General features: G+C 44.7%; 1 protein-coding gene across 2 annotated transcripts in view; it reads right to left on the reverse strand.

Moving 5' to 3' along the window:
• NFATC3 (nuclear factor of activated T-cells 3) overlaps window positions 1-18,272 on the reverse strand; it is a 424,983-nt gene that overhangs the window by 21,594 nt on the left and 385,117 nt on the right. For both annotated transcript variants that reach the window (XM_018559014.1, XM_018559013.1), the window contains exon 9: window positions 13,958-14,977. In XM_018559014.1, coding sequence (XP_018414516.1) covers window positions 13,958-14,977 — 1,020 coding nt within the window. The remainder of the gene's footprint in view (window positions 1-13,957; window positions 14,978-18,272) is intronic.

The raw sequence follows: 18,272 nt of genomic DNA on the forward strand, positions 1-18,272 counted from the left end.
CCCCGCAGTGTTAACAACGCCCCCCTCCCAGTCCACATCTTTCGGACGTTATTAATCTGAGTTGCCCCACTCAGTATGCCCCTCTCTTGCGGTCATATTGAGTGGGGCACTAAGATTAATAATGTGCTGGATTAGTCTGACCCAAATGCTGGGACTGGGGGCAGGGTGGCAATTGCCCCCCATGCCTATCTGATATCTTTGCAAACGCCCCCCACCGCCGCCATAAGCATTTAATCTCTCCCCTCTCGGTCGCTCTGCTGCTGCAGCGGCCAAGAAGGGAGAGATTAAGTCCCTTCTTGGCCGCTGCCTGGGGGGCAATTGCCACCCTGCCCCCGGGCCTAGTCCGCCCCTGGGTCAGACTAATCCAGCACGTTATTAATATGAGTGCCCCACTCAATATGGCCGCAAGCGAGGGGCATACTGAGTGGGGCAACTCAGATTAATAACGTCCAAAAGATGTGGACTGGGAAGGGGGGCTCTTTAAGACTGCTCAGAATCACACCGCTGAACGATCACCTCTTCTCCCGACCGCTCCAGCTTCAGCTCCAGGAATCGGGCACTCAGAGAGGCAGCTACGATCACACCTGTCAGCGTTCCCTCTCTCTGCTCCCGGCCGCTGCAGCTTCAGAGCGGCCAGGAGAGAGAGGGAGCGATAACGGGTGTAATCAGAGCCGCCTCTCTGAGTGGAGCTGAAGCAGCCGGGACGAAAGAGTGAGCGCAGAGAGCTAGCTCCGGCTCTGGATGGAACACTACCGCCGCGGCAATCGCTCGCTTCTGTTCTCTCTTCTCCTTCTCGGGCTCGGCCGCTCTGTAGCTACAGCAGGCGAGAAAAAGAAGAGAAAACAGAAGCGAGCGCCGCGGCGTTAGTGTCCCATCCCTAGTCCCGCCGGCGAGGCACCATTGCTGGCATTCTAATCGCACCCCCCCTGCAATTTTCACTCACCAATTGCGAGGGGGCGAGTGGAAATTTTGAGGCCTGATGTAGGCTGTTCAAAATCTCACACTTGTCTGTCTACCACCACACTCGTCTGTCTACCACGCCTAAACTGATGGACTTGTGGAGAGATTTATTTAGACGCTTAAGAGCATGTTAAAAAAGGTGGTGGACAAAGATGGGAATAATTGGGATTTCTTATTGCCGTATCTCATGTTTGCTTCCCGGGAGATACCTCAGGCATCCACAGGATACTCCCATTTTGAACTTCTTTATGGCAGGCATCACAGAAGCCTTCTAGATATTGCTAAGGAAATATGGGAGGGTGAGACTATGAGGCGTGCCCTATAGGAGCGTCATTGAGCATATCTCAATGATGCAGGACAGAATTGCGGCTAAATGAACTAGTATGTTGCGCTCGGTGTTGGTGGATCTCTTTGGTTTGGGGTAGGTTTAGTTGTCACTAAACACAATGTCAAACTATATACGGTGAAAATGGTGATAAATATTCTATGTGATAAATTAATAGATAGTACTTAAAATCGTGCTAATTTGTGATCTATAAATAAATATATATAAACATATGTTGTTGATTAAATAGTGTATATAAATTATTCTGTGGTGACTCTAATTGTGTAGGATTACCGTGGTAGCGGTATAATACTTATACCTAAAAAATTCATTGGTACCATTATAAGTGTCTCAACATGACTTGTTAGTGAATTACAATATAGTGAATGTATACTTTGTAAATGGTATCAAGAAGTAAAAACTATCAAAAAATCAAAAAATTAGATAAATGAAATAAATAAAATGAAATAAATATGAAATAAATAATAAAATATGTAAATAAATAAATCGATGTGTCCAAAAATCCAATTATAAAACTGATGGCATGGGATAAAAAGGGTCGGTATCTTATACCGTAAACTACTATAACAGGCAGGCCTCTTTGACCTATACGCCTTCACACAAACGGTCAATATATTCAAAATGACATCATAATATTGGACTGTGAATAATTCTTAAAATATAACACATAAAAACCCACATCCAATTAATGCAGTTCTTCACACATGAGAGGACTTTTTGACATAGACGGGGGAAAACGTTGTATAAATAGTCGTTAAATTCCTCTGTCCATAGTCCTTAATCAAAAAAGGAAAATTAGGGTTATCCAACGACAGCCCACTTATCTGTCCTTCCCGAGGTAAAAGCCAGGAAACATTCAGCTCACAAGAAAAAATCCTGATATCCTGTGTTCACTCTGTAGAAGAAAAGCGTTCATGCCTTTTTCTTCTCAGATTCCCCGTCTAACTTCTCTGCGGCGATGTTAGCAGCCCGCCGGGTACGAATTAAACCGGATAGAGGGGAGAATTGCGGCTGTCATGCCCCTGGTATGGGAACATATGGAGCAAGCCAAGGAAGCACAGAGTAGGGTTTATAATCGGGGCGCCAAAGCTTTAACCCCGGGGATAGAGTCCTAGTGCTAGTCCCAACGGTTGAGTAAATTTCTGGCAAAGTGGCAAGGCCCCTTTGAAGTTATTGAAAAAACAGGCGAAGTAAACTATAAAGTTCACCAGCCAGGGAAAAGAAAACCAGAGCAAATGTATCATATCAACCTCTTAAAGGCCTGGAAAGACAGAGAAGCCCTGGTGGCTATCCCAACCCCTCCAAAAGATACAGGCCCCTCCACACCTGAGGTCCCAATAGCTCAAACCTTATCGGTGGCTCAACATAATGAGGTAAAAGAGTTTCTGAGAAAAAATACAGATTTTTTTCTCTGAAATGCCTGGATTGACCACAGTCATACAGCATGACATAATTACTGAACCCGGTGTTCATGTAAATATAAAGCCATATAGAATACCCGAAGCTAGACGAGAAGCTGTCTCGGAAGAAATAAAGAAAATGTTAGAATTGGGGGTGATCGAAGAGTTCCATAGTGTCAAGTCCAATTGTGCTGGTTCCAAAACCAGATGGAAGCATAAGATTTTGCAATGATTTTAGAAAGTTAAATAATGTGTCCAAACTTGATGCCTCGGGTGGATGAGCTCATTGACAGAGTGGGAACTGCCCAATATATAACCACTTTAGATCTGACTAAGAGATACTGGCAGATACCCCTGACTGACAGTGTAAAAGAAAAGACAGCATTCTCTAGCCCCGAGGGGTCCTCCAGTATAAGAGGATGTCATTTGGTTTGCATGGTGCCCCTGCCTCATTTCAAAGAATGATGGATAGAATACCGAGATCTCATCGACAATACGCAGCGGCTTATTTGGATGATGTAGTGGTACACAGCCCAGACTGGCAGTCTCATTTGTTAAGGGTGCAAGCGGTAGTCGACTCTCTTAGGAAAGTGGAACTCACAGCCAACCCGAAAAAATGTGCCATAGGGTTAGAGAAGGCAAAATATTTGGGTGGAAAGGTTTAACCGGACCCTAAAGGGGATGTTGAGAAAATTTGTTAGCAGGGATGGGAAAGATTGGGACTTGCTGCTTCCTTACCTATTTGGTTGGGGTTTGGTTAAGCCTCAAATCAATAAGCTTGAGGGGATTAAAAAGTGGCCCCAACCTATAAATAAAAAACAAGTGATAGCATTTCTTGGGATCACTTTTGAAACTATTGCGGCTCCACTGACTGATTTGACGAAGGGTAGAGGGTCAGTCATGATTACGTGGAATTCTGGGGCGGATGAGGCATTTAAGAGGTTGAAGCAAGCTTTGTGTGCTCAACCGATGCTTGTGATCCCAGATTTCACAAAAGATTTGGAGTACAGACAGATGCCTCTTATGTGGGTCTGGGCGCTGTACTGTCCCAAATCAGAGAGGGGGAGGAGCACCCTCTCAAGTGGATGTGTGAAAATAAAGAAATAAATAAATAGCCGAGTTACAGTGGAACACAGAGCGGGGAAGCTTCAAAACAATGTAGATGCCCTCTCACGTGTCATCTGCCTCTCCGTGGCAGTAGCTCAACCGTGGTGGCTTGAGCAGAGGGGGGGATATGTGGCATAAGAAAAGGGGAAGTCATCGAGGGGCGATATATTTTCCCTCGCGTTCTATCATATTTACAAGACTAGCGGAACCCAGACCAGGTTTTTGGGTAGATTTTGGGTCTGGATAATCCAGCTTGGGTTTTTTGTCTCTCACCTGGATTGTTTAATTGATTAATGATTGATTATTATCCAGGTGGGATAAAAGGGGAAGGCTGGAGCTTGATGCTGCTCTGGCCTCGGACTCAGACAGCATTCTGAGAGAGAGCTACAAGTTTGATGTTTGTGAGTAAAAGATTTCTGAAAATACTTGGGTTTTGTGAGGTGGCTGAGACAAGCTACCAACCTGTTAGATAAGAAACCTGTTTAGTTAGAGCCTGGAAGGCAAGGATTTATTTTCTGTTTTTTTTTTTTTTATTGCAACCTTTTAAATAAAAACTGACTGTAAATCAGATTGGAAAAGAACTTCGCTGCCTGGACTATCTTTTTCCCCAGGGAAAGTGATCCCCATTTGAGCTATACCCCCACAATATATATATTGTAAGAAAGTCACTGGTCCAGTTTATGCAGATTTATTGTGAATCATAATGAACAGTCTCTTTCAATAGGGTGCTTTCTCCCTATTGAACAAAACAGCTTCTAGCAGCAGTAACACAAAATAAAAAGGCCTACTCCAACTTAGGAGTCTAACAGTAATTTCCCTGACTACTTTCTACTGGAGCGGCTATTCCAGCTTCCAGTACCAAAAGAAGCATGAAGAAACAGTCTTTAACATACTTTTAGCCAGACCTTATCCCAGAGGTATTCAGACGCTCTCCAGTCTGTGTATGCATCCATTCAGCCCAGAATGGATCTCTCTCTCTGAGCTCTCTTCCTCCCTCAGTCACTATCAGGTGCAGGCTAATTAATAGAGAGAGGATGTGTTCCTGTTGGGGCAAGGCTTAACCCCTTCCTAGTCCGGGAAAGTTGCCCTTTTCAATCTTTCACTGACATACACAAAGTCATATACCCTGTCACATATCCCCCCCCCCAGCTTAACACCAGCGTGGGAAGAGTACACCTCTGCAAACCCAGGAACCCGGACAGAGCATCTGCATTACTGTGGAGGAGACCTGGCCTATGTCGCACCACAAAAGTAAAGGGTTGTAAGGAGAAAAACCATCTTGTCACCCTACAGTTCTTGTCCCTGTTGGTGTGCATCCATTTTAACGGAGCATGGTCCGTGACGAGGGTAAATCGCCTGCCCAACAAATAGTAGTGGAGTGTTTCTACTGCCCACTTAATCGCCAAACACTCTTTTTCCACTGTGGCATAGCACTGTTCTTGAGGGAGCAACTTCCGACTCAATTACAGAACAGAGTGTTCCTCATCACCCACATATTGGGACAAACCTGCACCTAAACCTACCCCTGAGGCATCGGTCTGGAGAAAGAGCTCCTTCCTAAAGTCGGGAGTCACAAGCACAGGTTGGGCGCAAAGCGCTGCCCACAGACCAGCAAAAGCTTCCTCAGCCTCACTGTTCCACTTCACCGTGTGCAGACTTCTGGCTTTAATAAGGTCAGTGAGCGGAGCAGCCATTGTAGCGAAGTGAGGATCACCAAAAAGGCTCTGACTTGTTTTTTCCTCAGCGGTCTGGGCCAGCTCTGTATAGCTCCTATCTTGTTCATTTGGTTTAACGAGTCCTCTGCCAACCAGAGTTGGACTTGATGGACTAATGTCTTTATTCAACCTCAAATACTATGTAAGTATCTAGCCTCAGCTAAACCCAAGGCTGTCAGTCCCGCTCTTGTAAAAGTGTCCAACACTGCCAGCACTTTGTCCAGGTGGCTTTCCCAGTCTGGGCTATGAATGACATCATTGTCCAAGTATGCGGCTGCATATTTGGTGTGGGGCCTGAGCAGCTTATCCAACAATCTTTGAAAAGGGGCTGGGCTCCATGGAGGCCAAAAGGCATGATCCTGTACAGGCCATCAGGAGTGGCAAAGGCTGTCTTCTCACGGGCACGCTTTGTCAATGGGATCTGCTAATAACCTTTCGTCAAAGGTTAGTGAAAAAGTAGTGAAAAACCTGTCTTTGGCTAGTCGCTCTACTAGTTCATCCACCCTAGGCATGGGATAGGCGTCAAACCTCGTTTAATTTCCTGAAGTCATTACAGAACCTGATAGACCCATCAGGTTTAGGCACTAGAACAATCGGGCTGGACCACTGGCTGTGAGACTCCTCTATTACTCCAAGCTCAAGCATTTTCTTGACTTTAGCCCTTACAGCTTCCCTTTTTGCCTCTGGAATGCGGTATGATTTCACCCTTACGGTAACCCCTGGTTCTGTAACAATATCATGGGTAATCTCTCGGGTTTGTCCAGGTTTGGGGGAGAAGATATCTCTGTTCTTCTCAACCAAGCATCTAGCCTCCTCTATTTGGTCAGGTGTCCGCTCTGTAGAGATTGTCACTGAAGGTCTAGGAGCCTGCGGATCAGGCTTTGAGTCACCCTCTGTGGCCGTGCAGGCCTCTCTAGTCCTCCATGGCTTAAGAAGGTTTATGTGAAACACAACCTCTTTCTTCCGGTGTCCTGGCTGAATAACTTTATAATTTACTGGGCTCACTTTTTCCAAAACCTCATAGGTTCCTTGCCACTGTCCTAGAAGTTTGCTTTCTGCGGTGGGTACTAGAACCATTATTCTGTCCCCCCTCCCAAACTGTCTCACTGTGGCTCTCTGGTCATAGTAGGACTTCTGCATACTCTGCGCCTGCTCCATATGCTGGCGAACAAGAGGAGCAGTTTGAGTCATACGCACCCACATATCTTCAACGCACATTAGTCCCGGTTACTCCCTGTTCTTCCCAGGTTTCCTTTAGGACATCCAGTATACCCCTGGGATGCCAGTCATATAAAAGCTCAAATGGGGAGAAGCCCGTAGAACTTTGGGGAATCTCTGGAACGGCAAACAACAGGTAAGCAAGTCCCAAGCTTTCCCATCCATGCTAACAATTTTTCTCAACATCCCCTTTAGGGCTTGGTTAAACCTTTCCACCAACCCGTCTGTCTGGGGGTGTTACACTGACGTTCTCAGGGTCTGTACATTCAATAGCTGACATAGCTCTTTCATAATACGGGAAACAAACGTTGTCCCCTGGTCCGTGAGCAACGTCTTTTGTATCCCCACCCGTGTAAACAACTGAACCAACTCTTTCGCAATATTTTTAGCATTAGCCTTGCGTAGTGGGATGCCCTCAGGGTATCTGGTGGCATAGTCGAGGATGACAAGGATGTATTGGTGCCCTTGAGCTGTTTTCTCTAAGGTACCCACTAGGTCCATGCCAATCCTCTCAAAAGGAACATCGTCTATGGGGAGAGGTATGAGTGGGGCTCTCAACTTCGGTCTTGGGAGATGCCAGTTGGCATTCGGGGCAAGAAGCACAATACCTTTTAAAGGGAAGAATTTCATGGACACCTGTATTTCCCAGCTCCGCTTCAGGTACCCCTTGTTCTACCATCACAGGGGGTTGTAAAAGAGTGTGGAAGTCAAGGAAATTCCGTCCTTTTATCAAAGGATATGGTAGACGAGGAACTACCACTGCTAAGATCCTTACCAGACTGCCCTGTACTAACACCTCTTTATTGGCATAGTACACCCATGAATACACAATACCCCGATGGTTCTATGCTTCTGAACCCAACAAGGTGTTACTAATTTACTTGCTACCAGAGTCAGGGCACTGCCGGAGTCCACCAGGGCCACTGTCTCTTGTTTGTCCAACAGGACAGGTACTCGGAAGGTATGTCCCCCTTTCACAAGGCCTGCTAAACAGATGGGTCCACAAAAGTCTGAGGAATCTTCCCCTAGTTCACACTGCATTGGCTCAGGAAGATTAGGGCATCTCATCCTGACATGTCCTTTTGCGCCACACTCAAAACAAGTTATGGAGTTTCTCCTAGGCGGTCCTCTTTTCCAGGGTTTGGGCTTCTAGAGTTTGTTTTGGAAAAACGGGCTCCCGATCCGAAGTCAGCTTTCAATCCACTCTTCCGGTCTCTGGATCTTACAAAACGCTGGGCCCTTACTGTTGCTGTCATCCCTAGCTGGGCCAAGATCTCTGCTTTTAGTTTGGAATAGTCCGCAGCAACCTCCTCTTCCAGGTCAAAATAGGCTTTCTGAGCTGCTCCCAGGAGAAAGGGTGCAATAATTCCAGCCCACTTTTCTGGGGGCCAGCCTTCTTGGATGGCTGTCCGTTCAAACGCCAGCAGATAGGTCTCCACATCGTCGTCTGGAGTCATTTTCTGCAGACAGCTGCTTGCGCGTATCTGGCCTACCCCACTTGCTGGTGGGTTAAGAGATCCCTGGGCAGTCATCCGGTCCAGGGTTTCTTTGAGCACAGCATGGTCTGTCTTTTGTGCTTCAGTCAAAGCTTCAATCTGCAAAGCTAGGAGCCTGTTGGTCTCTTGTTGCACTGCAGCTACCTGTCTATTAGTCTCTTGCTGCACTGCCGCTGAGGCAGCTACCTGTCTGTTAGTCTCTTGCTGCACAGTGGCAGCTTGTATCTTTCACAATAGCCTCCATTGAATTGGAGAAAATTTGAATATTGAATTGGAGAAATTTCTAACTGCAGTAGAAATAGCCTCCCTTTCAATCTTGGGAGAAATATTTATGGAAACTCCTTGAAGCTGATTTCAGTTTCCAGTCAATGGTCTAGTTGTGATATATACATACAAATAAAAAACACTTAGTGGAAGTTTGTCTTTACATTAAAATAGATTCTTGGCTGATTAGCCAGTCCTGTGCATAGTATTACGAGTTAGTTCATGCGCAGTAGAAATTTGAGCTTTTGAACATCTGTTTGGCTGGGAGAGGTCACATGTTGAATCTGCATATTATTTTGTCATATTCTGTTAAGCTACTGAGAAGCTACTAATTGCATTCCAGGTGTTACTTAGTTTTGTCACATTGTCACTGATTATATTTTGCACTGATTTTAGTTAATATATATATTATTTGCACATTATTGGTTTTATTTTGTCTTCAAGTTAGCGCAAATAAAGAACTCAAGTTATTGATTTGTGAAAATAAGTTGGGAATCTCCTTAATTACAGATCCTGGCCTGTTTTCATAAATAGAAAATTGTTTATTTTATCACAGTAAACATTCTGACCTTTTAAGCTTGCCAAGTCTATGAACTTATTATTCCACACTGTAGAATATGTGATACTTAGTAGGTGCACTAGCATTCAACAAACATTCAATGGCTGAAGAGGAGTAATCCAGACAAGGCAGACTTTACTTTCAACCTCCAAGCTGCTTAAGGTAGTTTTGGATGTGTTTGGATGTAGCATCTGCTGTAGAAGGTCTGGATATTAAAGGATGACTAGAAGATTCCAGGCTTAGAGTCTACAAGAGAGGGAAACCTGGACAGATGGGTCACAAGCAAATTATTGCCATCATCCTACCAGGATAATTGTGGGTCCTGTTTAGGAACCAGACACCATTTTGACTGAAGGAAAACATATAAGCATTAAAATATCCACTACTCTAGCTCTTAGAAAGTTCTCTTGACAAGGAGCATCTGCACTCTGTGCTCTTAGGGATTACCATCACGATGGGATCTGGAAACCTGACTTGCTGCTGCTCCACGGGAAACTGCTGGATAAGAAAACATTCATTGTTGCCCAGGGCTTCGTGGCTTATAGTGTCAAGCCAGGAAATTCTGGGGAGTTCAGTGCTGAATCCATGATTGGAGGTACCTCCATCAGCAGTGAGCAGTTCCTACATCTCTGAGCAGACACCAAATCTATGGAAAAAAACCTCATCCAGTTGTTCATTGAAGTAATACAAAGGTTCTTTGGATCTGAAAGGCTCTCTGAACTCCAAGATGCTGGAGACCTTTTTTCCCCAATGGACTGTCATTGACCTTGGACTAAGAGGTTGTTGAAGTTATTCGCACATAGGAATCCTTTATTAACACAATCACTGGATAGGGACATAGATGACAACAGTTGAAACAGGCTCGCCTACTTTAGCCACAACCAAAGAATCTCATATTTGGAATTAGGAATGCACCGATACCGATACTAGTATCGTGCCGATGCAGAGTATTTGGGCAAGTACTCATACTCGCCCAAATGCTCTGATGCCTAGCCAGATACTTCCGGTATCAGGAAGTCAGGCACGAGTCATTAAACACTGCCCAGCTTCCTGATTGGTCGGGAAGCTGGCCAATCAGGAAGCCGGGCGCCGTGTAATGACGCGTCACCCGACTTATTGTTTGGCCGGGAAGCAGGGGGACGAGGGAGCATGGAGCCGACTTCCTGATTGGCCAGAAAGCCGGCTACATGCTTTCTCGTGACCTAGTGACGAGAAGGATGGGGATGGCTTCCCTGCTAATCAGGAAGCCACCTGGCTTCCTTAATAGGACTTCCGGTATTGGTATTCGGTATCGCCGAGTACAGGAAAAAAAATATCGGTACTCATACACGATAATGAAATACCGGTATTGGTGCATCCCTATTTGGAATCATCCTGAACCTCTGTCACAGGGAATGTTTTCTCTGTTGTCTGAAGAACCCTGTTGGAAGACTCTTAGGATCATTTCAAATGGTGAAACTAGACTTGTGGAGGCTATAAACTTGAGACAATGGGACACGAAGGAGACGGATAGAGACTTGACCTGCCTCAACAAAACACTAGACCACTTGACTTTCCCCCTTGGCGATTGCTTTTAATTTGATCAGCGCCTAACTTAAGATGGTTCCGTGGAATGCCAGAGTATGAACAATGCCAGAGTATGAGCATCAGCAGGATGTTGCTGCAATAGCTGGAATACTTGTTCACTCAAGAAGGCTGTGACTGGATGTAATATTTGGAAAAGACCTAGGATTGTGGGAAGGCCAAAGGACAGGCAAACAAACTGAAAGTAGAACTTTTGAATGGTAAGCAACACATTTGATGAAGTATAGGTGACCAGGAACATGAATACACATCTGCCAGGCACAGTAACCTATAGCCCAGGGCTCAAAATTTCAGGTCCTGGGCTACTAGCCAGGCCTTAAAAGTTACTCGCCACCGGTTGCCCTGCCTGACCCCACTCCATCCTATCCTTCTTGTGCACAGATGTACCGAGTGTACCTGGGAACAAACTAATCATTCTCTTGCTGGACCAATACCGGGCATAGCACAAACACACGACACAAAACAACATGCAGCGCATTACACATACGTACAGCACAACATGCAGCACATTACACATACGCACAGCACAACACGCAGGGCATACATGCAGGGCATACCAGCAGCATTACACGCAGGGCATACCAGCAGCACTACACGCAGGGCATACCAGCAGCATTACACGCAGGGCACACCAGCAGCATTACACGCAGGGCACACCAGCAGCATTACACGCAGGGCACACCAGCAGCATTACACGCAGGGCACACCAGCAGCATTACACGCAGGGCATACCAGCAGCATTACATTACACAAACACATTTGCTCATATTAATCAATACATTTGTGTGTCCAAACTGTATAGATCCTGTGGCACAGAAGGGGTTAATGACTGCTCTAACTTCTGCAGTTTACTCACAGTTACAGCATATTTATTACAGGTATTTATATAGCGCCGACAATTTACGCAGCACTTTACATAGTTGCACATTCACATCAGTCCCTACCCTCAAGGAGCTTACAATCTAAAGTCCCTATCTCACATATATAAAAAATGTTTTCAGAGAGGAGCCAATTAACCTACCAGCATGTCTTTGGAGTGTGGGAGGAAACCAGAGCACCTGGAGGAAACCCACGCATGCACAGGGAGAACATGCAAACTCCTTGCAGATAGTGACCTGGCGGCGGTTCAAACCAGGGACCCCACAGTGCTACAAGGCAGAAGCGCTAACCACTACGCCACTGTGCTGCCCATCAATTCATTAAGAAACTACCATGCCCCTGAGACCTTATTGCTAGCCAAAAGGTCTACTTATGTGTTCTTAGGCCAAGTATGGACTGCCCTCGCAAGTAAGAGCCATTACTGGCCTATGGGTCTGCCAGGGCAATACTCTGTAACCAACTGCCATAGGGCTAGAGGGGAATTTGTGGATGTAGCCGCTTGACTGGGCTAGTAATTGACAGTTCATCAAGTACACCACCTCTGTTTAAGGCTTCAGACCTCCACCTTCCTGCCTCTTTATTTACTGCTGCCCCTTGGGATGCATTTAGCTAGCTGGACTACAATAGCAGCATCTTGCATTGCAGGATCTTGCATCTGCTTTATCACAGCTTGAAAAGGACCTTTCATCCCAAATTGAGCAGCTTACTCTGTCTTTGGGGAGCAGTACTGGTAATGAGAGTTATAATCCAGAATTCCATGCATGTGCACTCTGAGTAGCAGTGGTGGCAAAGGGCTGGAGAGATTTACAATCCATTACCCCTGCATATGCACTCTGAGGAACAGTGCTGTCAATAGGGTGAAGAGATTTACAATTCATTATGCCCATGCATTTGCACTCTCTTTTTTATTTGTTATCTTCATACCTACCTGACCCTCACCTTATAGAATGTAGCTGGTCTCTTGGGGAAGGAGGTTAATGACATTTGGTAATTGAATACATGATCCAACCTTTGCTAACACAGATAAACTGAAGAGGATGATATGATTAAACAGTACCTGTCAGAACCTGCTTGACCCGAACAACAATGCTGTTTACCTGGAAGCCACATTCTTATGTGCTCAAGGTTATAGCACAAAAGGATCTTGTCACTAACAACACTGCTCTATACATAGGACCATGAAAAAGATTACTGAATAACAGGCAGACTAAGCCTGCAATGAAGCAACAACTCCATAAGTAACATATAAAACATTAACAGCACTGAGGAACCACAGGTGACTGCAAAATACTAACATGAAAGGCACCAAAAGAGTTAAGGCACAAGGTTGAAGCTGACAGAGTTAGCAAACAACACATTTCTGTAACATCCAGTTAAAGCTTTAGTAGCAAAGCACCACAAGCATGCAAATTGATGCTTTAGGCAAAAACATGCAAGATTTAGCTAAGGCATTAGTAGCACCACAGAATCACATACTTCCCTGCAATGTACCTGTAAGGTTTAAGCACACATGGAAAACTGAATGGATTTACAGATATTCAGAAGATTCAGCCAGAGCAAGCAGCACTGCAAAGCCATAGGAAATAGTAGCACATTAATTTCTTAAACTAATTTTTTTAAAATTTGAGTGGATCCTACTTGTCACGCATGTGATCATTCCAGTACAATCATAGTTTCTGATGATGCAGCTGAGTCACGGTTCTTCTCTGCAGTCACAAGACGAGGAGGCTAAGCAAGTGTTTAACCCACTGCTATTCCCTTATAAGATTGCATTTAGCCACCTGAACACAGGGAACTTCGCAACAGGAGAGGCTGAACCTGTGCGGCAGGCCAGAAGAAACCGGCAAGGTGAGGGCAAAAATCTAAATATTCTTAGTATAATCGGCTTGAGCAGTGAGGACAGAAAAATAAATGGATGCCTTGGGAGGCGTGCTTTATTTATAGTATAACTGGTCCTGTGATTGGGCTGGGGGTGGAGCCATACCCATTTGTATGCTGCCATGTGGGTGTCAGGAAATATATATATACACACACACACAGGTTGAACTGGATGGACCTCACCTACTATGTTACTTGGCTCCAGTCTAAATCACCGTAGCCCATGTGTATGTGAAATAGAAGCCTTAGATTGTAAGCTCCTTGAGGGCAGGGACTGATGTGAATGCATAAATTTGTAGTATGCGCTGTTGGCGCTATATACATGCATTAAATAAATAGTTAATACCATGCAACAACAGAACTTGCTGTCACTTGAAATTTGTATATGCAGATAAACAGATTTTCTATAACATGTACAATCTACAAATCAAATTACACATATATTTAACCATTTTATAGGGCACATGCAGTATGTCCCCCGCAAATGTAATAGGAACCTATTACGCAAATGTTACACAAATTTTACATTTGAGGTATTCTAAATTTCTTACCATCATCCAGAGTGATGTCCTGCAAACCAACAGTCTGGAAATGCAAATCACCATCATTCTCAGGCTCCTCAGAAAGTGAGTTGTCAGGATGGAATGAAGAAGAGTTCTGAACTGCATGGTGCCCAAGAGTGACAGGGCAGGGAAGCCTACTCAGTCCAAGTCTATGCGTTTGAGCAGAAAGTTGTCCAGAATGAGCCATGGGGTTGAGTGTTTGTGATGAAGCTGCTACACCTAAAGTGGGAGGTTTGAACTGCATTTTTTGCAGCTGAGGATTGGATGAACTAGACACAGGTAAGCATGTTAATGAAGTGGAAGCAGCACCAGTTGGGGAAGAGGTAGGGCAAGGTTTTGTAAGGCGGTGAAAAACAGATGTAACCTGAGGTGGTGAATGCACAGTCAATTGATTTGTTGAAGTGATGGTATTTTGCCCAGTGTTTGGACAGTGGTAACTGATCTGTTGAAGCTGTGGTGATTGCATTACATTGACCGATGGTTCAGAAATGGAAGGTGATGAGGATGAAGGAATTGTGGTGGAGGCACGGAACTTTGTAATTGCCACGGAGTGATGGCTAAGGCTGAGCTGCTGAGGTACAGCCATTTTCTGTTGAAAATGCAAGGGATCATACTCCTGGGCAGTAGCAAACTGAAGAGCAGGACTTGATTGTCCACCGTACATTACATTAGACTGCATAGACACATCTGAAGATCTAGTAGCAGAAGCAGATAAATTATATAACTGCTGCAATGTTGAAGATAGGCATTCTGATCTCCCATTAATGCTTCTCCCTTGTGAAAGGTCTGGAACTCTCTGGTTCATCAGGGCTGAGTATGCTGTTTGAGAAGGGCATCCAAGACCCTGTTCCAAAGAGGACATGATATTCTCATGGTTATATCTGTGACCAGTACAAGGCATATTGGATTGCAGAAAATGTTGGTTAGGAACACTAATCACATGGGGCGGGGGTGCATCAGACACAGATGGCAGATTATCTTCTTTGGTGCCTTTTCCTTTCTGCAAAACTAAAAAAAATACCAGTAAGAAAAGATTTCGTATGTAATACTTAAGTTTGCTTGGCATTTTTATATGAAAATACTGAACTTGGCATAGAGGCTGTCCTAGTCAATTTATCCTTCTAAAAATACTAGTTATTTGGCTTTCATACTGATCCACTGGCTTCAATACTTTTTCTGTCATTAACCTGGAAGCAGTGTTAATTTAGTCGACCAAGATGTTTCGTCATAGTTTTCGTTATCTGTATGTTTTCACTGATGAAAACTAAATAAAAAACTAAGTTAATAGGAGGAAAACTATGACGAAAATACATTGCAATTGTCTCTACTGGAGATTTAGTCGACGAAACTAAACTAAAACAATTCAGATTCACATTCTAAAATAGTTTTTTTGTTTTAGTTTATTCGATTAAATCTCCTGTAGAGACAATTGCAATTTATTTGCGTCATAGTATTCCTCCTATTAACTTAGTTTTTATTTCGTTTTCATCAGTGAAAACATGCAGATAACGAACTTATTAGGATCATACCGGCACCACAACCCAGGATAATTGTGGTGCCGATATGATCGGTCATTAGTTTAAGTGAAGTGTCAAGTGAGGATGCACAGGTGGTTAATTTAGTGCCACCAGGTAACGATGGTAAAAATGTCTCTGCTCGTACACCTGAGTCCTGTGGACAAAAGGTGGTAGGGGTGACCAAAAGTCGAAATGTGTTAAATCCCCTAGAGACAGTGAGTAAAGCAGCAGAGGTGTCCTTGGAAACCTTTTAAGGAGACATGTGAGCTGGAGACAAAGGTTATCCAGGACAGCTATGGTGCTGTCCTGCTGGCCACAGTTGACATTTCAACTAGTAATGGGAATTAGTTAAAGTTGAGTGACATCTTTGAAAATATTGCTTTGTTTAATGGAGAGCCCCAAGCTCACAGTGGTGACCATGTGTTTGGTGTATCTGCAGAGCTAGAGGCTCATTATTATGAGGAAAATGTTATGTCTAATGATGTAATTGCTGGAATGAATAATGGTATTGATGTTCAGCTGGGTGATGTAGTGCCACCAGCTCAGACTAGTGCAAATGTGGTAAAACTGCAGGAGCTGTATGAACACAAGGACACCCCATCTGTTGTGGTGACTGAGAAGTTAATGCCTAACACCCAGTCTTTGGTGTCTCCTTGGAGAGAGGTATTGGAACAATGGGATAATTTTGATGTGAGCCCAGACAATGTAAATTGGTATAGGTTGCTTGAATGTTTGTTGCCTCTAGGTGGAGATGTATTGTCTGAGACCCCAGAGATAAACAAGCATAAGGTATTGGTAAACAAAATGGAATCAAACATAAAACATGTTTGAATCGCCCTAAATGGTGATCCTGTTTTAGACAGTGACGGGACGCACAATATTTCTGCTTTGTCAGAAAGAGGGGCTGCTAATTGGCTTGTAGACGAAGGCGCGTCTGCCTAAGCAGCTGATATAATTCATCAGGTGGATGAGTCTAATAAAAGTGAGGATGCAGCAGAAAGTTTGTCTGAGACCCAGGAAAGGGTTAAAAGGATGTGTCAGGTTTTCCTAAGGGGGGAACAGCCCCCTTAGTGCAGTTGCCAGTAGTAATGGAGAACTGTGAAGATGCAATTGAAGAGGATCGTTCCCAGGGGTGTGGTTCCTCTGCAGATCCAGTGTTGCCCAACTGTGACATTGATAATGGTGAGATGGGTGAAACATATAATGACATGACAAATTGTAAGGGTTTGGTTACCACAGATAACCATGAAAATACTTATTTGTTGGAAAAGGATGTTTTTGTGTTAAACTGTGGAGGGGTGAACATATCCGCTGTCCTAGACCAAGGGGCTGCTGATCACTTTTCAGAACAGGGGGCGTGTGTTGCAACAGCAGGTCCCTCTAGAGTCGGAAGGGCAGAGACAAAAGAAGACCAGTGGAAATGTTACCTGTAACCCAGGAGGGGGTTAAAAAGGAAATAGGGAAGATCCCAGAAGGTACTGATGTAATGGCAATGATGAATGTGATTCATGTACAAACTGACAAAGGTGGTACTATAATAAAGCAAGAGTGAAACGACACCAAAACTGATTGGTTTAGTAATATGGAAGTGGTGACCAGAAAATTCCCTACTGGCAAGGACTTGAGTCTTGACCGGAGTGAGGTAACTGAATGGGTCAATAGGAAGACTGCAAGGGACCCCAAAGTGATCGCCGGGGTAGGAGTAGCAACAGACTGCCAAGAAGTGGATAGTGACAATCGCCCTAGTGATGACAATAGAGAAACTGGTACTTGGACTGTCTGGGTGGAGACAGAGGAGGACTGTGTAGAGAGGAAGAGGGATTAGGTCCTAATTATAATGAGTGTGCGTTTACGGGTGTAAACGCACACATAAAAAGACCTTGGTGTGTCTACGGGGAACCCCAACAAGGTGTAGTGGTGGCTCCTGGAGAGAGTCATTTTGTGCAGATGGGGTCGGGATTCCACTTAATGGATGACAGATTGTCTGACGAGACCAGAGATAAACTGGACAGCGGTAATGGAGGTGTTAGATGGCCAGTCAGTTGTGCCTTGTGTCCGCCCCTACGGTTCGGAGCAAGGCCAGTGTGTAATCTCCCTTCCTGTGTCCAGATTCTGAGTGGCCAGTGCATACTGATGGCACAGGTGTGCACAGCCTTTAAAATAAAGGTGTTGGACATGGAAAACATCCTAGACTCTTGAAAACTGTACTGCATCGTTCCAAACGGACAGGGGGTTTGGGTGTTCCCAATCTCTTGCAATACTATAAGGCAGCACGGGTGGCTCAGCTCTCCTCTGTGTATGACCAGGGATACACACCAGATTGGATCCTAATGGAATCTCTCTCTGCCTCGGGTACACCAATTGATGCCTCTAAGCCTGTCCCTGAGGCAGAGGCCGGTCATTCTGGCCCCGACCTTGTCTTGTTCTATGATGGTATGTGACTCATTCCGAAGGGGAGGTGGGTTGGTGTCGCCTCATACTCCTCTGGCTCCGTCTTCCATAATCTTAATTTCCCCCTCGGGGGATCTCCTGGAGTGTTCCATTGGTGGTAAAGAATACCGCATTATGCGGTAAAGAATACCGCATAGCACAATTCTTTAAAGGTCGTAAGCCACTTACTTTGACCTACTGTCGGGAGGTTTTGCACATGCCATCTTCTGAATACTTTCACTATAGACAATTGTTACACTTTTTAGGTTCTCTGAAAACACCTAACGTGATGTCTCCCTTTAAAACAACCTACGAACATTGGTGTCTTGGAGCTGGGGCCAAAACAGCCCCCAGAG

Source organism: Nanorana parkeri, unplaced genomic scaffold, assembly GCF_000935625.1.
Source record: "Nanorana parkeri isolate BGI_ZX_2015 unplaced genomic scaffold, ASM93562v1 scaffold375, whole genome shotgun sequence".
Taxonomy (NCBI): Eukaryota; Metazoa; Chordata; class Amphibia; order Anura; family Dicroglossidae; genus Nanorana; species Nanorana parkeri.